Genomic DNA, 26,961 nt, shown 5'->3' with positions numbered 1-26,961 from the left:
TTACGAAGACGAAAATGATAAGATAAATATATGTTCTGTACAGGATAACCAGTGTTATATAACATACAAAAAGTAATTTCTGCTATTCAGTTCGCAGCGAGTGTCCTTCATTGGGCCAATGTCCATGGCATATTTTGGTATTCCCGGAAAGGAGAACTTAGAAAAATTCAAGTTGTAAGTTTCAGCGTTGCGTGATAGAGAAAAGCCGAATTGTCTTTTTCTCAATTTCATGTAGGCCTATTTCTTTAACTTCTCTTAGAGTTTTTTCTGACAGCACTTTGCAATCTCTACGTGTAATCCGTTTTCAGGCTTGTTTAAATTCTAACCAGGGCATACTTGATGAATCTCATGGTCCCTTGATACTGTTGATAACAGGTAAACAAGGTAAGATTGTTCAGATTAATTTCTTATGGATTTCTGTGTTCTACATTTTTCATCTTAATGTAATCGTTATATAAAATTTTAGGATCGCAGATTATTCTCTTCACACTTGTGGATATTTTCTAAACATCTGTGTAGCATAAATGGTTTCCTTCAGAATTGTGCTGTACATAGTGGCTTTGTGGTATATGTTTCGCGTGCCATGGTAAGCGCGAGTTGCTATTCCGTAGCTCTTTGTACATTACAGCATTGCAGTCAGCTTAATGGTAATTTGTAACAATGGATATAATCAAGACGGAACCTGAGGCCGACCCATTGGCTATACAGGCAAGTGATGACGCCAATAGAGAAGAGGCAGATCCTTCTCAATTCGTAAGTATAAAACTGTGTACACTTACTGTTTTCTACAAACTATAATAATAATGGACACAGTAGGCCTACTATACAGAAACAATGGCAAATTGGCATTTTGCTATTGTATTCATGTACTATTTACTAAATATTGATAAACTTAGGCATTTTTTTTTTTTTGCGTGGATACGGTGGTTTTCAGATGCTATAACTTTTTGTAATATTGCATGTTATGTACTCGTAATGAGGTTATGAAATAGGACGGTCAAAGTGGGGTGCCATTTTCGTGTTAGCAATATTATACGGTGTATAATTCTTGACCACTGAAGCTGCATCTACACGGTTCAACTTTACACATGCAAGATTGAACGAAACGCATTCAATTACTGTGCATGCCTTTTTTCACTAAAAATGAGGTCGCATGCAGCAATTGAAAGCTACCATCGCCAGTGGATATCGTGTACATTTTTCGTTCAACAGTAGCATATAGCACGCGAATAAACTGAAAATAATTTCGCCTGGTGATGACGGGCCTTTTAAGCTGAAAGTGACAGCAAGTACGATTAGCTTTATTGAAGATTATCGCAAATTCGGCAATCTGTAAGAAGCTGGTGTATAATAATGGAGGACGTGCGCAAGGTACTACGTGAAACAAATTAAGCATGTATGCTTGTAGCGATAGTGTTCAACCACAATTTTGACAGTCAAGACAGTGAGTATTGGATTAATATTTAATATCCCCAGATTCAATGCGTACGCGCATGGAAAATGAAACCGTGTAGATGCAGCTTAAGTTTTCCCTAATTTATGTTGTCGCTGGGTGTCTGGTTCTGTTTCCATGAATAAAGGCTGTCAGGTTGCGTGGCATGATGGGTACCTATATTCGAAAACAGTAACCACTAAGTTCAGACTTTCAGCCATTATTCTACTGAAAAATTACCCTAATTGGAAAAGCTATCGCCGATTTTCCAGACCGTAAAGGACTTCTGGAGGCTGCAGCGAACTATGAAATCGTTGTGCGTGTCATTCGGTTTTTTTCAAATTTGTTGTTTTTATCATCTTACGTGAGTCAAACCTAGGCGACCTGTGCCCCTGCCATGTAGTTTGAGAGGCAGATCGTCAACTCCCACGGTTAAAGTTCTGACCATCTTGCAGCACTATAATTTGGCTACTGACCTTTGAGTGATTCTTAATATTTACGTTACCATATTAATATAAAATGCATTTATGTATGTGGCTTCTAGTTTAGTCGTATGTATCATAAACAAAAGAAAAATTGAATGACGACACTCATTTCACACTGGAATACGGGTGAAAAGTTGTTGTACAAGTGGTGGCCAGCAGAGAGGTGCTGGTAGGTGGAAGTGGGGCATTTCCGTGCCTTTCTATATTGATCACAAAAGAAGTTAGTTTTCGTAAGATGGAATCAGTGACGTGTTAGTTTAGGCTTTTGCTGTACCTTGCACATAGGCCTACTCAAAATTGTCTACGAATGTGCTCTCTCTCTTCCTAGGCCCATGTTGCATCACGCTCTAACTTTACATGGCCATTCTCAGTTAGTCAGCTGTCTGAAATCTTTTCAGAGATATTGTAACATGATTAAATGTAGAGTATGTATTTTGCTCGTTGACACATTTCTGAAGTTATATTTACACATTTGAGGATGGTGCTTTCCTGAGGCTACACATTTCTCGAATTGTGTTCGAAAATTATTTGAACTGGCGAGAAGAAATAGGCTGTGTTCTCGATATGGACAAGAGTTGTACATGCTATTACGCATTGCCAGGCAGGGCTGCACCAAGTGTCCCAGAACTTCATACATCTTTGCACCACGTGTACAGAAGGTATTCTGTCCACACCTGTGGAGTAACGGTCAGCGCGTCTGGCCGCGAAACCAGGTGGCCCGGGTTCGAATCCCAGTCGGGGCAAGTTACCTGGTTGAGGTTTTTTCCGGGATTTTTCCTCAACCCAATACGAGCAAATGCTGGGTAACTTTCGGTGCTGGACCCCGGACTCATTTCACCGACATTATCACCTTCATTTCATTCAGACTCTAAATAACCTAGCGTCGTAAAATAACCCAATAAAAAAAAAGGTATTGTGAACTGCTCTGAATCTGAAATTGATGTCTCTCTTAATTTTCTTACATAAATAATGAATTAATTATTCGAAAAATCACTTGCCACACTGTAGTGCAATGATACAGCAAGCATATTGCTCGTGATAACTGATGATCTCTTTCCCGTCTGGTTTGAGCCACACTTACTTCACATCTCACACCTGGTCTGTCACAACGACAGTATTCACATTTGATACAGAACATTTGCTGTAACATCATATCTATATACTTAAATATTATACACAAGTCGTTAAAATCCGTTAATTTGCTTGCCACACTGTAGTGCTGCATATACTTGTGACTCATCCTATATCTTATCATACCTCGTCTCCACACATCTTCTGTATTCAGCATTTACTGTAAGATCCTTTTCAGAGTTCATGCTATCAACTGAAATATTAAAACAAGTCGTGAAAATCATTTTAATCAGTGAACTGCAAGGGTGTTGAGGCCGGCTTCTGACAGCTATTGTACGAAGGCATAGTTTTTTCACTTGGTTATTTAACGACGCTGTATCAATTGCGACGTTATTTAGCGTTGATGGGATTGGTGATGGAGAGATGAAGCAGAGGATTTGACATTACCTGACGTTTGCCTTACTTTGGGGGAAACCTCGGAAGAAACGCAACCAGGTAATCAGCCAAGCACAACTCTGGATCTCCAAGCACCTTAGCCGACTGAACTACGCTGATTGGTAGAAGGTATCGTTTTACAATCTAAATTCTGCTTATGTTTATATATCCTGAAATTGCAAAGCGGGAGCATAATTAACTTCAGAGAAATAATGCTTCACGCAGAATGTTGGATAGAGCAAGGAAGTTATTGTACATTACAAATTTATATTACTTACATAATATTAAGCCCCTCCTTGCTTCTCAGCAACTGATACCATAGCTTCTTCTGCTCATGCTATTGGCATTACCATAATTATATTTACAGCCAAATTTCAGCGTCGGCTTCCCTCAGAAACTTGCTCCAGACTTTCTTATGTCTAATGCTTACAGTGAAGAATTTTATAATTATGTGACTTAAGATATTTATGCCTTAAGGGCCAAAGTGTTAATTACCTTAGTAATGCAAAATTGTAAGCAGTATGTCAATCACTAATTCTGCACAGAAGAGATTCCGAGTGTTATCATGCTGATAGAGTGCATAATGTGTTTGAAACTACAACGTGTGGCCGATATTAGGATGCTTCAAGTAGGTGGTTACTTACTTACTTTGAAATAGCTTCTAAGGAACCTGAAGGTTAAGTGCTGCCCTCACATAAGTCCGCCATCGGTCCCTATCCTGAGCAAGATTAATCCAGTCCCTACCATCATATTCTACCTCCCGAAATCCGTTTTCATATTATCCTCCCATCTACGTCTCCGCCTCCCCAAATGTGTTTTCCCCTCTGGCCATCCAACAAACACTCCGTATATGCATTTCTGGATTCATCCTTATGTGCTACATGCCCTGCCCATCTCAAACGTCCGAAATTAATGTTCCTAACTATGTTAGGTGAAGAATATTATGCATGAAGTTCTCCGACGTGTAACTTTGTCCATTCTCCTGTAACTTCATCGCTCTTAGCCCCAAATATTTTCCTAAGTACCTTATTCTCGAACACCACTAACCTCTGTTGCTCACTCAAAGTGAGAGTCCAACAAGTTTCACAACCATACAGAACAACCGGTAATATCGCTGTTTTATAAATTCTAACTTTCAGCTTTTTCGAGAGCATCTGATTGCAAAAGATTCTCAACCGAAGAATACTATCTTTACAAAATATTAATCCACACACTCTGGTAGGATCTTTCCCAATCTCCTCCCAAGGCTCACCAGTTTCATTGCGACATTTTTGTAATATATTTCCTAAGACGACCAGAGCTTAGAGTGTGAGAGTAAATGTGCCACAGCCACATTTACGATGAATTACTGAAAACTGATGGCAGTAACTGGTAGCATGAGACAAAGAACTTTTTTATCAAAACATGGTTTGGCTGATGGAATTGTTGTTTGTGCTTTGCCAGGCTATGATGTGTGTGTATTTCGCAGGATGGCATGTTATTGCCTTCAGATGTTTCTCGGGCAGCAGTGGAGAGCACGGACCACAACTCTGCCCTCAAATGGGAGTTGAAAAATGAGGGAACTCAGGTGCCCTTGACATTGTCTGTGGTCAAGTGTGAGTACGAGGTGAGTGAAGTTTAGTGATCGTTACATTTTGAACTCTCTTTTTATTAAGCTTTTCCATTACAAACATTTGCATTGGGCTGTACACATAAAATGTCACTGACTGAACTTTCATTATTACAGTTAATATTAGTACCTGTTTTCAATAAATAAAATAATATACAATCATTTTAACATTAGAGGGAAGCATTATAATACATTTATTCCTAATTTAAATAGCTAAGGAAATATAATATTTTAAAAATTGTATTAAACTTTTAATTGATAAAGTGAAATCTAATTGAGAATCGCAGTTTAAGGATACAGACAGTGGAGAGTTCTTGAAGGAAACAGTCCTAGGAACTTGCCTATGACGTAGTTCTGTTTTTTTACATTGAATTGAAGTCATTTAAGAAAATCACAGTTGTTCAGTATACCATTAACTGTGTTATAGAGTAAAATTTGCCAATTTATTTATTAATCGTGTAGTAACTGATCGTAGTGAATTTGTTTTTCATAAGACGACATGTGATGTTTCTTAAAACGTAAAAATATCCTTTCTCTTTGCATGTAATGGGATTGGAATTGTGGTGACCATAGTGTAGAGGCATATTCAACTTTACTTCTAGCTACACTTTTATATAGAGTATGAATAGTGTTTATATTTGTAAATTCTGATTAATTGTGTGCTTCATCTACCATGTGATTTAAGTATCTTGTAATACATTAGTTATATGTAAAATAAATTCCCAGCTTCTTAATTGAATAATAGTAAGTTACGATACAAGGTTGAGAAGAGCTTGTTACAAAATGGAGGAAAAGTTTGAAAAATGTGCAGAACGAGTTTCCGAGATTTTGTAATACACTTCATTGTGTATTGTACAGTATTTTTTGCAGAATAATAGCCGGTATTTTAAACATAATATTTTTAAAAATATTAATAAACAGTACCACTAATCACACTATGAACAGCTGACTTATGTTAGCAGTGTGGCCAACGTAAAAACTTCACCATCAAGTTCAATGTGGAAGAGTGAAAATGATTCAGCTACTTGTAATATTTCGTGTTCAGTTGTTATAATTTTTAATCCTTTTTGTTAAGTGAAGTTTGAATTCTTCAAATAAAGTTCAGTACATGTGAAATGAAGTGATTTGTTTCATATAATGTATATTAATTAACAGCGCCTTTTCTTATGAATTTTACATGCATTGTAGGATTGTAGCATACATAGAAGGCAGTAGTTTTGATTACAACTGTAGAACAGTTATTTGTAATATTCCAACTTACTTATTTAGGTGAGCAACTCTGAATTGTAAATTGGTAAACTCTGAATTCAGTAAAATCAACTTTCAATTGTTGCGGCTGTTTGCTTTATCGACGAGAATCACACTATCGTGCTAAAATGTATTACGTATGTATGTCTGTGCTTCTCTGCCGTTTATTACTTCCAGGAAGACATGTTGGACGTCGTCACGGTGAAAGAGGAGCCGAAGCAGGAAGTGTCGACAGAGGAGTCTGAAGTCTTCACTGACAGGTGAGTGGAGTGCAGGTGTTCAGCCCGTTCTGGTAATCATAACGTGGAGCATAATTTCCTTACTGACAGGTAGAAAAGTCTGATCTTCCTGCAGTTGTTGAATACCTCATTATAAGAAACTATTGAAAAGTATAAAGTGAATAAACCTCAACATGGTTTGCTAATATCGAGTATTTAGCAGGAGACTTTTCTTTAATAATTATAATTCAAGTTGCTTTGTGGCAGTTTTACCCATATCATTTAGTAGGTTGCTCAGTGTATATTTTATCTAATGCCAAAACAAGATCCTGCCTCGCCCATAATAAGAAATGCAATCTTAGTGATCACTAGGGGACGGATTCATATGCACTAAATACTGCAAATATTCATGCGATATAGCCTATGTACTGAAAATAACAAAAAAAAAATGCACTCTTAAAATTGAAAGAAAATGTAGCAATTTACTGTTATTAATGGTTTTTCTGTTCAGCCTTTCTCAGATAATCAAAACAAAATATTGTAGTTATTTTTTTTAATACGTGGTTTAGTGATTCCGATTGAAGTGATGAGTAAATTGTTGTGAGACGACGTAAAACTATATCGAGAAAAATTATTATTTTTTTTTATGGGAGCTTTGTTTAAATATAATGAACGTTTTAGGTAAAGTGCTCAAAAGCTTGAAGAGTTGTTAAATATAGTGAGACCTGCCATAACAAGATAAACAAATAGAAGTCATGCATTATCAACAAAGTTTCAAATTCAAATTGCTTTACAAATTGGGATGTTGATTATTTTCTCTTTCTGTCCTAGACCAGCAACACTTGCAGGATTGTTTCCTAATCTAATACCAACAGCAGTAGTTTTTGCTGGGTTTCCTCCTCCACTGACAATTCTTCTGACATTGTCAACTTTAGGTTACAAATTAAATATTAAACGATACTAATTTATGAATAGATCAAAAGTAAAACTGAAAAAAGAAATTATCGAATTTTTCTTCATGTCATAAGAGGCATTTATGTCGGCAGTAGACCCACTAGCTACTTAATATGTTCATATTATGATACTAACTGTGAACTTGAATTGGTACTTATCGAAGTTGCTTTCTTAATGTCGGGCCAGGAAGTGTCAATAACGTATGCATAATCTTCTTCTGAGGTATCAGTTCCACAGCCTCGCACATTACAACATTTTTTGTCCGTTCGTTTACTTTATTATTTAATGCTCGACCATGCCGAAATGTAGTAATTGTACACCTGGTAGCAGTCCTTTAATGCATGTCATTGAAGTACAGGTTTTCGATTATTCTTGGATATGCAATTGAAGGACAACGAGGAAAACGTCACGGAGGCTGGAAATCCAATACTGTCGCAGAAGGTTATGTTCTGTTACTATAATAATTAGCGTTAATTGTAAATCATATTCAAATAAATTCAATTTGTCATCTCGTTTTTCAATTCTAAATCAATTTCCAGGTTATATCAAAATTAGTTCATGCTACATTACATCAAGGTCAATGACATTATTGTTCCTCGGAAAAAATCAATACTTTCGCGTCTGCGCACATCTCACAATTTACGAGCTATGAACAAGGTCACTTCCGATCTTCTGTCAGATACAAATAAAATGGATACTTCTGAATAATTTCAAGTTAGAAATATAGTCGAGCATAAAAAGTCGTATAAAACTCGCTTGTGCTCGTTTCATAAACAAACATACTTGCGTCTTAATTACTATCATTATAGGGTCGTTGCATAATGTACTATTTTGTTAATATCCTTGAAAAATCACCGAATAATGTATCCTTTGATTCGTTATATTGAGCTAATTTGCTTTCAGTTGATGGAATTTCAACCGAAAAGAGAAATTAAAACAAAACGCAACCAACTTAGCCTTCAGACTTCAAATGACAACACCTTCCAATGACTGTAAATAAATGAACTTAATCAACCGACTAGTGAAACAGATCACGTGACTAGTGAAAGATTGTCACAAGTTACTAGACTGGTAAAATAGTTTGAGAAACAGAATCCACTAGAGCTGGTGAAATATACTCTGGTAACTAGTAACTGGTGAATATTAATCTAGTATTTTTGAGAAACTATTAAACTAGTATTTTTGAGTAGTTTATCAGTGTAATGTAGGTTGAGTGCTGGACAGGATAGTACTTGATATCTGTTCATTTATTGTAACACATTGAAATATATCGTAATGTTTCATATTCCTTGTCGTGCTGTTTTGACTGATGGACATATGTGATTGCAGCATTTTGAGTACTGAGGACGTGGAAGTGCCTCAAGTGCAGTGCCCAGGTAGTGACGACCCTGTGTCCGGATGCAGAAGCAGCCTGGACCAGCAGGTGTACGCCCATCTGCTGCGGACTATGAACGAGTTGCAGTCGGAGGCCCAAGCTCAACTGAACAAAAAGGCCTTCAAATGCAATGCGTGCGGCGCGCTGTTACCCACACGTGGCAGCTTAAGGAAGCACTGCCGCGCACACGTGGAGGAGAAGACGTTCAAGTGCGACGTCTGTGGGAAGTGCTTCTCAAGGTCCGGGCAATTGAAAGATCACTCACTTACGCACACGGGCGAGAAGCCGTTCAAATGTCAATTGTGTGGGAAATGCTTCTCGTTTTCACGTAAACTAAATATTCATCTCCGTACTCACACTGGTGAGAAACCGTACACATGTCACTTTTGTGGAAAATGTTTTTCGTTTTCAGGAAATCTTGTCGCCCATATTCGTACTCACACCGGAGAAAAACCGTTCAATTGCGATATGTGTGGAAAAAATTTTTCAGTGTCCAGCGCTCTAAAATCGCATCTGCGTACGCACACAGGCGAGAAACCGTGCAAATGCGATATCTGCGGGAAATATTTCTCAGATCTTCGAACTCTCAGGATTCATGAACGTACTCATACGGGAGAAAAGCCCTACAAATGCAATATTTGTAGTAAATCTTTCTCGCAGTCCAGCACTCTGCTGTCACATACGCGTGTTCATACAGGCGAGAAAAAATTGATGTGCGATGTCTGTGGCAATTTCTTCTCGAAGAAGGAAAACCTCAGAATTCATATTCGTACGCATACTGGCGAAAAGCCATTCAAATGTGAGGTCTGTGGAAAATCTAGCTCGAATATGGGAGCTTTGAGACTTCATGAACGCACTCATATGGATCATGCGCACACCTGCTCGAAAACATTCAAATGCGAGGTCTGTGGAAAATGTTTCTCCGAATCCCGATACCTGAAGGCCCATATGCGTAGGCATGCAGGCAACAAGCCATTTAAGTGCGACATCTGTGGGAAATGTTTTTCAGAATCGCACGCCCTGACTCTGCATTTTCGTATGCACACAGGCGAGATGCCGTTCAAGTGCGATGTGTGCGAGAAAGCTTTCCCGCGGTCGGGCAGTTTGAAAAAGCACGCGGTTATGCACAGCGTGAACTAGCAGCGAGGCAATCGAGACGTTGCACTGGCGCCTCAGCTATACTCAATATCCACATTATTCGATATACAGTACCTGGCCACATTATTATAATCACTCACATTTGTACTGTACTTTACATATTACTTTCTCATTTGAACTCTGGTTTCCTTTCGTATGCAGAATTCACATTACATATTTTATTTTTAAACAATACTAAGTAAAATTACAATTATAACAATGTTAATTCAAGAAATATTGATAAATAAACTGAACAATGAAACAAGATCAATATATCCAGGTATTGCAAAACAGGCTTCTCCCCCAGTTGAACCAATGGGGAGAAATATATTTTTATGCAAGATGGTGCACCTTGCCACACTGCTGGGAGAGTCAAAACGTTTCTGGCTTCCAAAAACATTCCTCATTTGCCATGGTCAGGAAACTCACCGGACTTGAACCCCATTGAGAACGTCTGGGACCTCGTAACAAGAGAGATGGCAAAAGAATTCATTACTACCAGAGTTGGACTTAGTGAAAGGCTGACACATGTTTGGAATCACAATGAGAGGATCCAGGAAATAATACAGAAGTGTATTGTAAGCATGCCAAAGAGAATTGAAGCCGTAGTTAAAGCCAAAGGAGGTCGTACGAAATACTGAAATTTCTGTAAAAATGAGGTGTGGCTGGTTATTTATTAATATTTCTTGAATTAACATTGTTATAATTGTAATTTTACTTAGTATTGTTTAAAAATTAAATATGTAATGAGAATTCTGCATAAGAAAGGAAACCAGAGTTCAAACGAGGAAGTAATCTGTAAAGAACAGTAAAAATGTGAGTGATTATAATAATGTGGCCAGGTACTGTAATTAGGGGAAAGGAACTGGCTACACTATCCCATTATCTCCTGCCATAGTTGCCTTATTGGTGTTACTTCTGAGTTTCAAACCTGTCTTCGGATAGTTGACTAAACAACAGTAATTTAAAATTCCGATACTCATTTTACAAATACATAGTTCTTTGCTATTTGAACAGGGTATATTTAAATCCTATCATTTGACTTGTGTGCTCTCATGGACTTTAAAGTTCAGAGTCGCATTTCAGATAACTTGTTGCCGCTCCTGATGTTTGCACGTACCCAGTCGTAATTGTTGATGGTGGAGATTATTTTCCTTACACTACGAGGAAGTGACATTTAACTAAGCAGTGTTGAACCCTTCGGGAATAAATTAAAATACTCTTTTTCAGTAGCAGAATCTGAGTTATAATTCGTTGCTGTAGCCTTGTAAATCCTTCTTAATGCAGATATATTACATAAGTCTCCTTTAGTATCCGTATCTCTTTACTTTTCATACATTGACGGTGCAGTGAGTTAACAACATGGCATTATGCTGCTTCCCTCCATTTCTAAAAATTCTGTTTCATTTGTTGATTGCACGATTTTATTTTTTAGTATGAACGTATTTGTGAGAGAGTGATGTGTACTTCGGTATTTGTGTTACTCCATAAAATCCTGGTTACTGAAATTATCTGTTGAATACTAAATTTATTGTACACGTATATCTGTGTGTCCACGAATTGCAGCACTGTGATCGTTACAAATAACGCCATTCTTACACTAAACGGGACATGAAGTTTGTTTTCTGTTGCTTGTGTGTCTTTGTATGTCGATAGTAACATAGCCACAGTGACGAATGACAAAGGTCATAATTCGTTTTCTATGCCGAATACATATAAGGCATATGTAATTTAGAATACATGGTCTTAATATCGAATGCTGTAGATACTTTAAGCGTGTACATAAGCAGATAATTTTGAAAGATACATAAATCTAGAAATCTTCATTAAATTTGATCTGTTATTTGGCGGTCAAATAATTTTATGCACCACGGTTTTACCAATCCCTGATACTCTATCCAATTGTCTGTGTTCACTTAATACTGTAAGCTTCCCTAAGGTTAGGCGTCACTTCATTTGGTTTTTTTTTTTCTTTCGGAAAATACATTTTGTTCGCATACAGTTTTTTGAAGGATGTCCAGTGTGACGTTTGTGACTTCTATACTGCGTTAGCCGTGGTAGAGTAGACTGAAGGAAACTACATGTATTGTTATACGAAAAGTTTTAGTATTGCAGTAAGAATAATTAGGACTGCTATTGCTTAAGAAAGACAAGGCTGAGGATGACAATGCTTTTATATATAGGATTTCGAAAGAGCTTATTAGCGCCACATAGTGTTCACAAATCACATCTCATAGCGAAGGCTGTTACTAAATTGTTGTCATTAAAGGCTCAGAGACGGACAATGATGAAAACTTAATTGTGGAAATATGAGCTGTAAAAAGAAAAATGTGAAACCACTTTAAATTGTAAACGACTACGAATCTTAAATGAATCACTGATATCCTAAAAGAATTAAGGACGACAGAAGCAACAAGTGAGACCTGTAGAGTTAGCTCATGGGAGTGAGAAAGGAAATGTAGTTCTACACTTTATATTGCTAGTGGGGAAATGAAACGGCTATAGAAAGTGATTAGATTTGCCCCTGAATATGTACTTGTGTAATTTTAAAAGGAACGTAAATGAGTGTCTGAATTTTTGAAAGAACATTCCCTACTCAAACAATGTCTCATCTGTCTTCATTTTTTGTTTTGTTGAGGTGTCATCTGTCTTTCCTTGAATTCAACTGTAATGTCCATTTTTTTTCTTCTTTTTAAATGTTTTACTTTATGAACGTCTACTTCGTTTTTGTTGCGTAACTACAGCTAGAAAACTCAGCTTCTTCCATGTTCCTTATTTTAATAATTAAATGTGGGTTGCAAGGAGTAGTGAAGTGCATTCCATAACCTCTCCTACTCAACCCCATCCTCACCTTCCCGTGGTGCAACCTGTTTTTAACAAACGAGGCTCTGGGGACCGAGTCACAGCGGTATAACTGTTCCATCAAAATGGAGGAAATGCCGTTTCAGCAGCTTTAGCGTCCCCTATGAGGTGAAGAGGGGATATCGTGGGTGGAGTTATCTGACAATTGGCCTAATGAACGGCAGGTGTGGTCCTGCAGGGGTTGCATATAACATGAGGAGCCTACGTTTAAATGGTTACACTTTTTGCCACATCACATTGCAATATCTTTATGCATGACGTCAGGATAAGTAAAATATTCTAGAGGAAGAGGAGACAAGCAGAGGAGATCCTGCAATGTAATCCAGCTTCTTTCTGAGTTCAGAACTGCTTGCACTTTTTGCACATAATACGTAAAATTGACTTATTCTTCATTCAAGAGGTGAACCTGACATCTGATCAACAAGAATACTCCAAATTACGTTTATTAGCCAGGAGAGACACATTAGCAGTGAAATGTTTATGTAATGTGTAACTGATTGATCTGGAAAAGATGTGAAGAAAATAATTTCCTTAATTTTAATAATATATAGGCTACAATAATGAAATACACACTGGAAAACAAAGCAGCTGATTTGTCTGGACATCCAGCTACCCGGTGGATGAAATGGTGCTTCTTGCGCGATATATATTCTTTGTTTTTCAATTGTTACCCATTCAAACCTTTATTCCTTATGTTCTTAAAGCCAGCCACTATTTGATACCAGCACTCAGTATACGTAATGAACCCGTACTGATTGTCATTTTGGAGCTCCTGTTTTTAGATATCCACTTTCAGGTTGGGTTATTTAATTGGTTCTCAATGCATCTGCATTGTATCTGTATGTCGGCTCCGAAATAAGCGGGTGGTGAGGAACTGGGCTGCCAAGCTATGTACCCTACTGCTGTGTTGCCTTCTGACGGAGAGAGCTGCAATGTGACGAACTTCATGCCCTCAAGAAACAGATTCGCATTTTACAGTGTCTACAGAAAGAGAGAGAGAGACAGGTGTAAAAGGCTACACTGCTTATTCGTCTCTGGTGAAGGACTTTCCATCAGTGATACTTGCAGAAGTGGTTTGCTTGGAGCCAGGCTGTAGCGAGGTCCTCATGAGCAGCGCAGTTACACCCATTGTGTTGTTTACATCCCATGGCAGTGTGTGGCGAATGTTCCATTGTTTTGTCAATGGGCACTGTTCCATTAAACATTCTCAAAGTCATTGATTCTGGTTCACACTTTGTTAAAAAAAACTTAAAATTGTTTAACGATACGTTAAAAGTTACAATTTTTTTTAAATTTATGTAACTTAGACAGACGGCCCGTTTCGATGCCAGTACTGCGCCATCTTCACTGTCCTACGAACTACAGTTGTTCTGTTGATCTTGCATACTGCTGTTTGAATTCGTCAGTTGTAGGGGTGGGGGTGTGTTGTTCGTGTGGTAGTCACCAATAAGCTGTTCCAGCAATGCTCTGTCGACTAGTGATGTAAGTCTTGTTGTAAGTGGTCCTTATTTAGTACTTCATGCATAAGCACTTCCTCTTAAATGCTGAGCACATAAGCGTCCTAACTGGTCTGACGCCAATTTTGATGTGTCTAACTACAAGCAAAGCAAGAGTTCCTTCACTTACAGCAGTTACATAGGAAATAATTATATAATAAAGAAGATAAAAATATTTGTCGTGAAAATCTCATTCTCCACAAATACCTCCATGCGACTAGTGGACTAACAAATATCATGGGCTTACTGCATGGATGTAGACCACTTGCTCACACTGAGCAATTAGAGTTTTAAACTTTAATATCAACCAGGCAAACAGAAAATTCCTTTTGTTAACCGTGCACTTGAAGATTTCAGTTCTGCTGTCATAGAATGTAGAAAAAATTATAATTGTTCAACTTTTTAGAAATGGAGAAAGTACGTTTTGAAACCATGCTATTAAATATAATTCACAGAACACGACTGCGGTGCGTGTCTTCAGGCCCTCCTGCTGGAGGAGGGGGAAAAAATCCGTAATAAGGAATGAGTCTGTCTTTTGTTAATAGACGTACTAATTTACTGGTGATTTAACGTACTTGTGACAAGAAGACAGTGTTCATTGTTACTAAAAAAAAACTATACTTTTCTTCACATATTTCGCTTATAAGTAGGATATTAAAAATTTGTCTACATTTCTTACGTATGTGCTCAATTGAAAGCAAAATGGATTTGGGGTCGGAGGGAGGACACGGTTCCAGTGTTTCAGAATTAGGAAGGAAAAAGTCAATACGATGGCGACAAGTCATTGCTTCATACATATGCCCGGTTGCACAAACACCGATCAAAATATGATTGGCGATCAAGGAGGGTTTGATTGGCCATCAGTTCCAGTTCTATTTCTGTTGCAGAAAGAACGATCAGTATTTGATCGGAGATCAGTCTTCCATCAGATTTGATCAACAGATTTTTGCAGGTTAAGTGACTGATCACTGATCAAGTATTTATGTTATTCTCTTTATAGTGCAGTTACTGTAATTTATATAGTAAACAGTTATAGCGTAACAATATTTTTTTTCGACAAAATGGATTCTTCTGATGAAGAAATTTCAGAATGAAAAACATATTATTAAGAAGAAGGCATTTCCGTGACATATGAATTGTTTTTATGTACGGTATAATGACAGAGAATTTGAGCAAAGATTTAGATTAAGTAAGGATTCATCTGTTTTGTTACTTTCAAAAATTCAAACAAATATATGGAGACAGACAAATCGAAACCTTCCACTTTCTTCTATGAACGAACTTCTAATAACGCTGACATTTTATGCTGTTGGAATTTTTCAGGCAGTCTTGGGTGATCTTGTTGGGGTCCACAAATCAACTGTTTGCCGAGTATTTAGCAATGTTACGTATGAAAATGCTTTGTTATCGCAGGATCTCGTAAAGTTCCCAAACTCAAACAGTGAACGATCTGAAATCCAGAGAGAATTTTCAGCCATGTCAGGATTTCCAAGAGTAATTGGTTGTATAGACTGCTCACATCCCCATCCAATCACCTGGTTGAAATGATGCTGAACTTTATCGAAATAGAAAAGGTTTCTTTTCTGTGAATATACAGGCTATATGTAGTCTACACCATCATTGAAATTCTGGAATGTTGTAGCCCGTTGACAGGGTTCTACACATGACATCACAATATTTTTATACAGTACATCTTGATTACACAACTTTTAACATTATTTTTAATGAGTAGGTTACAAGCTCTACTTGTAAACAGAGAGATGGGAAATGGAATTAGCCCCCTGCTTAATTTTTTTCACTATTGTAGTCCATATACAAATAGAATCCGCCTGTTTCCTGTCTGCAAAAAAAAAAAAAAAAAAAAACATATATATATATATATATATATATATATATATATATATATCAAAGCATTCACTTATTTTCCTAGTCACCGCATTCATTTTGCGACTTTTAAGCAGCATCAAATTGGCTGTGGTTGCTAAATAGCGCTGTTGTCAAATGCATTTGTTTCTCAAAGCAGCTATTAGTAAATCGGAACAACTTGATTGGAGATTCACGTTTGTGCTACGCAATGAACAATCAAATAAATCAGACATCAACGGATTGACATTTGCATATGCCTCCATAGCTTCCTTGATACCCTAAATGAATGCGACTTAAAAAAGAATAAACCATTCGTTTCTGTATTGTATGAGACTGGATTGTGTACAAGACAGGAACATAACCTAAATAAAATTATTACGTCTGAATTTTGTGGTGCACGGCTTTGGCTCTAGTTGGCTTTGTAACAAACCGTCAGTATGGAAGGTATATGTGTTTCTTATACGCGGTAGTTTCATAAGATTACTTAGGTATTTATTCCAGAGAAATTTTCAACATATTATCACAGTCTAGTATATCCAGTTACGAAGCATAAGTTGTGAGGGTGCTAGGAACAATAGACCGTGCCGGTACTATTTCGCATTGTCTGTAATGAGGCGATATTAGCGATCCTGGTGGTTAGCAACTATCCATGGATGCATATTTACTACGTATTGAGCTTCGTGACTATATATTAGGCTGTGATATTGCTTTTTTTTTGTATTATCTGTAGTTCGTGTATTTGCTTATGTTGTGTAACATGCCGCGGAGATGAGTCTCCCTATCGCTGTTCTGTTTTTTTCAGAACCAGCCTAACAAATGTCTGATTTTGTGACACTGTTCTTTTAGTTGTAACGGATGCTATCAAGATGGATCCCGACCTCGACCCGTTGGCTATAGAGACAAGTAATAACATAGATATAGAAGAGGCTAATCATTTACCAGATGTAAGTGTGAAGGACACTTGGGTGAAGTCTCTCAACTTCAGAACTTTTTTTGTTTTTCATTTTTGTTGGTTGTCAGTTGCACTATCAATACAGTCCTATTACATGTCCTTCAAACAACATTTCGTGTTGGTACTGGACACAGGATTCATTGTATTGGACAATATTATGTATTGTGACAGTTGATCTTGTTGAATTCAGCCAAAAATTATAGTTAGATTCTGAATTCCAGATAGTGACTTGATATAGAGATTATGGCGAATAATGAAATAATTATGATGCTGTTAAAGATACGGTCACACTCTAGTATATACAGTCACGAAGCTTGAGGTGATGAGAGTACTAGGAACAGTAGACCAGCGAATAGGGATTATAAAGAATGGACACTGAGCGAATTTTCCTGTGTTTTTTTTCTCTGTGCGCCAGCGTTTAGTTCTACTTTCAAGCGCTAGAGGTTAGTGTAATCGAGCATAGGCTAAGATAATAATTGAGTATAGAGTTGAGACACAGAATTCAGACATCGCCTACCTTATTGCATAATCCAGTAACGCTTTGCTAGCAATTAAATTCAAGTTAACAGCTTTTCCTTATTTCTCAGTGACAAACTAGTTGTAATAATAATTTTTTATATTTCAGATATAATAAATTATATTATAAAATAATATAATACATTATAAAATTAAGTATCGAATTCGTTTAATATTTGTATATAATATAATATAGGTATATGGTTTTACTTCTCGTAAGAGTTTTGTTTTTCCATTTTCAGTGCTATCAAATCATTACATATTTTAATTGTTGTTGGGGTCAACGTCTCAACTCTGATTATAAAGGAACTCTAGAGTCTAGACATTACAGTTAATGACGGATTTATTATTTTATGGATCCAATTTATTTTATTTGAGTACATAATGTGCCTAGATATATTAATTATATGTGTTATATTTCCGCTGTGTCGACTGTTAGGTGGTGTGATGTCAGCGCCAACTCTAGGGAGAAAGCAGAATCTCACGCTCTAGCTGGCTTGAAGGTCATTGAAATCAGTCCGGCTACATCAAAGGTACCGACGCGAAGTGTCCATTCTTTGTAATCCCTATTCGCTGAATAGACTGTGTAGGTACTACTTCGAATTGTCTGTGATGAGGCGATGGTAGCAATCCTAGTGGTTAGCAACTATCTATGGATGCATATTCCCGACATATTGAGCTTCGTGACTGTATGTACTGGACTGTAATACGGCTATGTACCTTTGTCACATTCCTGCCCCCCCCCCCCCGCTCACTTTTTCACTTTATTTGCAATTTTAGCAAGAGGCAGGTAATGGGTTATATATAACACATTAATTTGTTTTAGGTGAATAGGAAAATAAATGTTTCAGAATGGTTGATTTTAAGTGCTATCTTGATCTTTTTGATATCATTTTTCAGTCCGTTATTCATGCAATCTAAAAATGCATTAGGTTATTTTTCCATTACGATGTCTTTTGCATAGCATTGCCAATCATGTCTGGAAGTGGACTAGTAGTAGGATTTCCTGCCTAACTCTGTAGGCCTAGCTCTCCACTGAATCGAATGACCTGCACCTCACCTTGCCCGAATATATCGTCTCACCATTCCTTCCATTCTGTTAATAGCGATTTCAAGTACATTGATAGGTTTTAATGCCTTAGCATTCGTGTTATGAGCGGGCTCAGGTTCATATCCTGGTTGGGGCAAGTTACCTGATTGAGGTTTTTTAGGAATTTTCCCCAACCCATTGAGACCAAATGCTGGGTAACTTTCAGCGCTGGACCCTGGACTAATTTCGCTGGCATTATCACCTTAATCTCACTCAGACGCTAGATAAACCATAGGAGTTGATAAATCATTGCAAAATAACCAATTAAACAAAAAAATATATTATTTATGTTGTATGAACCACTATGTTACCTGCCATGGATTCCATCTTGCAGTACCTTCTTCAGTTCCTTGATGGTAACGTAAAAAATCTTATTTTTCTATTGTGACTGCAGCTTGCACTTCAGCTGCCACTAGATTTGCTTCCAACATATCGCCAAGAATTGTAGGCATTGTGCTCATACACCTGCTGTAGGTTAACAACTAATCCCGCAGACTCTTTCTGCTTATGAGATATCTGTCAAGTTTCACAGCATATCTTGTCTTATGTCGATAACAATAATATTGCCCTGAGGGTAGACTGTGTATAGCGGCAAGATGATAATGCTATTATATCAGTCAGTATCCGGAGAAGTCAGCATGCAGAGCCAGAATTAAGACTGTGACGTATGAAGTCGTATTCTAGTAAAGCATTGTGAATTACGAATTAATAATGTCTGTGTGCTTCGCAGGAAGAGGAGCGTAACTTTGATGTCAAGTGGAAAATGAAGACTGAGGAATCTGCAGCGCCTGCAGTGAAGTGTGAGCCTGAGGTGAGTTAAATGAGTCGATTGTTCACTTCTCAGGTTCTCGATGTTAGCCTAGTGTTTTGTTTTGCCGCAGACATTTCCATAGAAGACTTACGCTGCATGATTAATCCATGGTTACTTTTGGCACAGTATTAATGTTATACCAGTTGGCTTATGTCTGTGAGATGCTTCCTTACTTTCTGTGGCTAAAATTAAATTTGTTATAAATTCAGTTTACTTTTCCAAATAACGTATCATAACATGCGCTTTTATGTAGGTTAATCGCTGAGTAGGTGTCGATTTTACTGGGCTGTGTAATGAGCACGCAAAAATCGACTTATTTCGTATAGTTACGAACTAATTTTAAACGTTCTATAGTTAAAACGTTAAAATTGTAACACTTTTAGCGTCTTAAGTATAGAAAATTTTAATCAAGTGTTAAAGTGAACGTAAGAAACAAGGAATTAATTTTTTCTTTCACAACTTCGTGAAATGTGGGTTATTATTCGGTAAATCAACGGATATTTTTTTTCTGTGTATTTTTTTTTTTTTTTTGAAAGGAAAACATTTTACAGAAATAAAAAAATCCTGTGAACTGATTTTCATAATGTCTACCCAAATGGAACACGATTTGAAAATAGGAAAACAGTTTTAGTGTTCATGTCAGCATTGCTTGTCATTCTATTTGAAGGAGCGGCAGTTCCTCTGATCCTCAGCTCTTTAACACGTGCACTGATATTCTTATTTTTAGGGAGAGGGATTTGCCGTGGTTACAGTAAAAGAGGAAGTCAAGCTGGAAGTAACAACAGAGGAGTCTGAAGTTTTGCTGGAGAGGTGAGTAATGTGCGTGTGTTCAGTTTGCGCCGGGGTCACGAGTTCAGTTAAATGCTGAAGTAGAACATTAAATGATGTGCTGTGGTTACCTTTGGACTGGTTCAGCACTGCCACAGCTTGACTGCAGTAATTTGGACGATTGTTCTTTAAGCGAATCACTCGCCGTGAGTTTCAACAAAATTCGTCTTCATGTCACCGATTTAGTTGATATGTGTTAGATAAAGTAACCCTGTGCTGTTGGCCAACAAGCCAGATGCCACAGCAGCAGTGAACGATTATCTAAGCAGAATGGATGTTTCGTGTGGTTGGCACGACGATCCCTTCAGCTCTCGTATCGGGTTTCCATAATCGGATTTCACCACCTATTTTAGGTTCGCAGTTTCATCATTATCCTGGGTAATGTAATGCCCCATACACTGGCCGAAATTCCATGAGAAAATTCCTTCTGCATGAGGATTCATATCCGATTGCATTCTGTAATTCCATAAACCACAGTGCTAAGGTGTAGAACTCCCTGTTGTATAAAATAGACATCAATTCTTTATCAGTAATCATTAAAAGCAAATATCGTTAAAAGTCGCAGGCATATCTCTCGATCTCTACCAACATGTGTTTATCTTACACATCGATGTATTATGATTGCACATAAATCAGTGACATAACTGCTCATCGACAGCTGAGGCTTCAAGTCGTGATTTCAACAACGACGACAGGATCTTTTAGGCTACTTTTGCGACGATTCTAACAAAAAGCAAACACCTTGGCACTTATTTTGTCATTTGCAATTAGCTTTGTAGTATTCAGAAGGGCTAGTTCAGCTTCCATGACTTCTGAAATAATGCCGAATTGTCATTCCTTATATATACTATATAGTCCGTGTCGTATGCATTATTACATCCAACTGACTATATTGTAATTAATATGCCTGGCTGACTTCTAATTTCGGGTGCTGTGGAATGTCAGGTGGTAGTAGAACATCAGAATTTTTATAGAAATTCTACAGACTAAGTTGTGGCATTATCACAGTTTAAGATTTTACGACATTGGTCTATTTTACGGCTGTATTGTTTATTTTAGTGGAATTGGAATGGTCTTAGAGAAGAGTATATTTTGCCACTTGAAATGTATAATCTAAAGTTGGTGGGAATGTGTTCCATGTTTCAATCCAAAATTGGTGGGGATGAGCTCTTCCATGATTAAATTCAAAGTTGGTGGAGATAGGTTGTTCCATGTTTAAATCCAAAGTTTGTGGAGATAGGTTCTTCCATGTTTAAATCCAAAGTTGGTGGAGATGGGTTGTTCCATGTTTAAATTCAAAGTTGATGGAGATGGGTTGTTCCATTTTTAAATTCAAAGTTGATGGAGATGGGTTGTTCCATGTTTAAATTCAAAGTTGATGGAGATGGGTTGTTCCATTTTTAAATTCAAAGTTGATGGAGATGGGTTGTTCCATTTTTAAATTCAAAGTTGGTGGAGATGGGTTGTTCCATTTTTAAATCCAAATTTGGTGCGGATGTGTTGTTCCACGTATTACGTGTCATGGTTGCAGTCTGGGATTTTTAATTGCAGCTCTTCAAACGCCGACTGGAATGAAACAGCTCAGGTGAAGAATACAAGACTTGCAAATTGTGCCTCCCCTTGTAACCCTGCCCCTGCAAGTACATTCGGAACCCAGGCTTGTGACGATTTACTTAGCAGAGAGGTGAACTTGTCAGACTCCAGCGGACATACAGACAAATGTACTTTTAAGTGTAACTTTTGTGGCAAATTGTTAAAATCCCTCCATAATTCTGAATTGCATATCCGCACACACGTTGGAAGAAGGAGATTCAAATGTGACGTCTGTGGGGTAGTTTTCTCGAAGTCAGGATATCTTAAGAGGCATCTTCGTACGCACACCGGCGAGAAGCCCTTCAAATGCTCCATCTGCGGGAAATGCTTCTCGAGGTCTGGAGGCCTAACAGTCCATGCTCGCACGCACACTGGGGAGAAGCCTTTTAAGTGCGATGTTTGTAACAAGAGGTTCTCACAGTTGGGATCTCTCACGATACACGCGCGCAGTCACGTTGGACAGAAGCCGTTCAAGTGCGATGTGTGTGGGAAATGCTTCTCACGACAGGGAACGCTCTCATATCATTCCCGTACTCACAGTGGTGAGAAGCCGTTCAAATGCTCTGTATGTGAGAAGTGTTTCTCTCGGTCGGAAACTCTCAGGAAGCATATGCGTACTCATTCGGGCGAAAAGCCATTTAAATGCGATATTTGTGGTAAATGTTTTACACAATCGGGAACTCTTTCGATTCATATACGAATGCATACTGGAGAGATGCCGTTCAAATGTGATGGCTGTGGTAAATGTTTTTCCAGGCTGGAGAGACTAAAAAATCACGTTGATAAGCGCATGTGCGAGGAATCTGCCTAATGCCAACTCTGTGACTTTTGTCATACACAATATATATTCATATTCAGGTGTTAGAAAAGGTTGTGGAGTTTCTTAACTTTTATTTCATATCTACATGAATGCTATCATCAAAGAATTTAAATTGTCACGACATGGGTATATAACTGATATTGGATATTACATTTAGATACTTCAATCTTTGCCTCTACCGGAGAAGACCTACAACGGTCAGATAGGTATTCAATGGAAATTTCTACAGACAAATCTAAAGTTATGACTTTTCACGAAAAAGACCCAATTCCGAGCAAAATTTCTGCCATTAATAAAATATTAGAAAGAGTAAATGAATTCAGTTATCTTGGTTATAAAATATCATTTATGGCAGAATCAGATAATACTAGACAAAATTCTTAAATTTAATAAATCTATGGGTATCATCAACAGCATTATGAAACCATCATTAGTCCAAAGACATGCACGTCTCCGCCTCTATAAAACCTTGACAAGACTTGGTGTATGTTATGACTGTGAGGCTTGGACTACGGAGACGTGATGAAAATCACATTACTGCCAGTGAAATGAAAATCCTGCGTCGTACAGCACGTTATACGAAATGGGACAGGAAAAGAAATGATTTCGTGAACGAGCTCCAAATGATGCCTGTTCTGGATTATGTACATTAATATCAAAGCACTTGCCTCGAAAATATAAATCGAATGTCGAACAACAATACCAAAACCTATCCTGAACTATAACCCAACAGGAAAAAACGGGATGTCCTCAAAGACGATGGAAAGAAAACTTTAGTAACAATTCTTAAAAGGACTATTACCTGTGAGGATGATGTTGATAATGGATTCATATGAGTTAGAAGGCTTTCAGATGGCTCTCCAGAAAACATTTCCTACATTCAGAACGTCCAAACACGTGCATGGAGATGTGACAAGCAATGAAATGCGGCATTTGAAGCAAATTTTTCTCACAGAGGCCACATCGCAAGGTTCACGCACTTGTTATCAAACGCAAGAAGCATTTCCATTAGAATAATATAATGAAGCCCGTGCATTGCTAATGGAATCTTACTACTGCAGTTATTAATGCTGTGACAGAACCTGGAGATTTTTGACTTCATGTAATCCCTGGACCAATGTTTAAAGCATTTTCCACTGGGAATGGCTCCAGGATGTCACTTGTCATAGTGCGATGCAAGACCTCAACACTTCTTCTTGGTATGGACAGTTCTGTTGGCAGTATCGCACACGGTGCTTTGTTTTTCTGATCAGCAGTTAAAGATTTTGGCACCCATTGCAAACTTCCTGATACTGCAGCTTTTTTTTTGTGTAGAAATTTATATAAACTTCCGTGGCTCATATTTAGTTATAAACTAATTTTGCTTATTGTTATTCTTCTATTCTGTCACAGAATAACACCACCATGTTGGATTCAATTTGCGTGATAGCACTTGCCATGTTGTGGATTGTCCTGTAGAGATGTTCGCCTACAAAGATCCTGCATACACCAGTTTCTTTGCAGTTGATTTCCCTAGGCATGTCTCTCTATTATGTACATATTACTACAGACTGTTCCCTTTTGGACCCTTCACTCCTGTGCCAGACATTCCTTCTTCCATTTATTCAGAGCAACAATGACGGATATGCCAACGACATTACCAGTAGGAGGTCTATAGCCATTGTTGCCAAACCCTAAAGTGAACTCAGTCGATACCCTGGCAGATAGTAAGCCTCGGCTAGCTTTGATTTCAACTAACCAAATAGTTTCTGTGGCAAAATGTTACATCTTTAAGAAGAGCCATTCGGACACTATTCTACCTAATATCTATTACACAATACGGTATTGGACACCATACACGTCTATTATACATGGGTAAAATAATTTGGAAATCCTTTGATCATTTAAATGTCACTACTGTATGCACTGAATCATTTTCCTTTCAATTATGGATCGCAAGAAGCAACTAAGACAACACACATGCATGTAACTACTTGACAAATGCGTTGTGTTTGACAGATGTGGGGTCTGCACGATCCCCTACAAGAATTTGTATTCTTATCATGCATTTCATGCTCTGCCATAAGACAAAGCATACCAATCAAGTACAAGATAAGCTATGATATTGAATTTAACAAATGTGGTTGCAATTAGATATCGAACAAACTCCAGCAATAATAAAAGACGTAGAAGAAAACCATTTTTAAAAGATTATTGCACTGATGAATTATTTAAATTACAGAAGTTAAGTCAGAAGTCTGACGACCATTTAACTGGAAAAGAGAAAATAATCAGGGAGCTCAAGTGAATGTTATTATAACATCTTTTTTATTTTCAGTCAATTAGTTTATCGAAAATGTTGTCAAAATGTCATTGTAATAACGCTAGATTTTAGCTTGCATTTTAGTGCACTTTATTCACACAGAAAGAATTATCTTGCGTATCAACAATAACTTCGCAATGTTCATTTCTGTAGATGAACTGTGTTTCCAGACACTCTTCTGAAATCGATACCGGTAACTGTGGAGAGTCATTGTAATCCATGTGTCATGCTTCGACTGTAAGAGATTATAAAATCAGAGTTTATTACTATAGTACAGTGGAGTTATTATATTGATGAGTTCCGTACAACTTGAACGAGCTGTTCTGTGATTCCATTGATATGGAAGTTATTTGATAGCTAAAATATGTTGCAGTTTCAAGAAAAGATATATATATATATATATATATATATATATATATATATATATATATATATATATATAAACCTCTGTACAGTATTACAACACTATAGGTGAGTGAGAGGAAGAGTGTTCATAAGAAATTATAGTACAAATGTCTATACATTACTACTACACGAATCTCGAGCTACGATACTCCATGCTGGAACATTCGAAGTGACCAACTCGCTTCTCCCTTCCGAGTATTATCCCCTTTGTTGTCGAACTTCCGTGTGACTCTAGCTTACAATGTAGCTATCCGTGAATACTCTGTTCCTCCCTCTCCTCGCTTACCTATGTACCTGTGCTGCTACGACGTAACGCATTTGAAACGAATGCCAGTTGAAAAAGATGTGTTGATGTATGTGAGCCGGCATGGCCAACCAGATTGTATCCATTACCTGCCAGCCTTACTTGCAAAGGCAGGTCTATGGAATGTCAGCTGGTGTTAAAAAATTAAACTTCTTATTCTGCTACTTTTCGGTTATAGCTTAATACAGAGTTCTGATGGCACAGGAAGTTGCCAGTCAAACACGCCAAATTTAAAGGCGCTTGTAGGTCAATACATGAAGTTTACTGCGAGCTACTGAAGTGATTACTTAATCATCCACAATTTAGTGCAAGCTGGTGGCTTTTATAATCGTTTGAGCAGATTGAACGGATTTATTATGCATGCATAGTGTGGAGGAATCTGTTCTTTAATTGCTTGAAAATAGTTTATATTATATTTCTGCAATTATTTTAGATAACATTTTGCAATAAATATAAAAAAAACTACCCGACAAGTTATGTGGAACATTACGTAGGAAGTCAGTAGTGGAGTGCTTCAGAACAATATATTAAATGTACTGGACCAGGCGGAGGACACAGGTCAAATACACTTCCATTCATTATAATAATTTTCCCCGCTGAATAGATTTTAGAAACTGAAGCTACTTCTGCAGAAACTGGAGAGTATTACGTGGTAACTGTGCAAAATGTGTAACATAAAATGCCAGTGAGCTTCTGGCCATGCAGATTGGTTTTTGCCATAACCTTTTGCTTTTGGTTACAGCACTTTAAACAATGAAGAGCTTGAAAAGCCGCTGCTGACTCTCTCAAGACCTGGAAACACTTCCTTTGAAACACAAGTGCACGTCCGTACACACGTCGGCAATAGAAAGTTCCAATGTGACACCTGTGGGAAATGTTTCTTACAGACAGCACATCTGAAATGTCATGTGCGCACACACACGGGCGAAAAACACTTCAAATGCGACGACTGCGGGAAATGCTTCTTGCGATCCGGGACGCTCAAAATCCATGCGCGCACGCATACTTCTGAGAAGCTTTTCAAATGCGATATCTGTGGGAAATGTTTCTCACAGCCGGGATATCTTAAAAGCCATGTACGTACGCACACAGACGAGAAACTCTTCAAATGCGATGACTGTGGGAAATGTTTCTCTCAGCCGGGATATCTCA

The 26,961-nt window shown here is 37.7% G+C and overlaps 1 protein-coding gene across 1 annotated transcript; it reads left to right on the top strand.

Moving 5' to 3' along the window:
* Positions 1-390: 390 nt before the first annotated feature.
* On the top strand, positions 391-25,488 carry LOC138695728 (zinc finger protein 665-like). The gene is made up of 5 exons (XM_069819859.1): positions 391-753; positions 4,892-5,029; positions 6,458-6,540; positions 8,782-9,945; positions 22,171-25,488. The coding sequence occupies exons 1-5, from the start codon at positions 661-663 to the stop codon at positions 22,787-22,789; spliced, it is 2,097 nt and encodes a 698-aa protein (XP_069675960.1). The 5' UTR covers positions 391-660; the 3' UTR covers positions 22,790-25,488.
* Positions 25,489-26,961: the final 1,473 nt, after the last annotated feature.

This window comes from Periplaneta americana, chromosome 3 (assembly GCF_040183065.1).
Source record: "Periplaneta americana isolate PAMFEO1 chromosome 3, P.americana_PAMFEO1_priV1, whole genome shotgun sequence".
Lineage (NCBI taxonomy): Eukaryota > Metazoa > Arthropoda > Insecta > Blattodea > Blattidae > Periplaneta > Periplaneta americana.
Note: the sequence above shows the minus strand (reverse complement) of the source record. Positions and strands in the feature narration are given on the sequence as shown.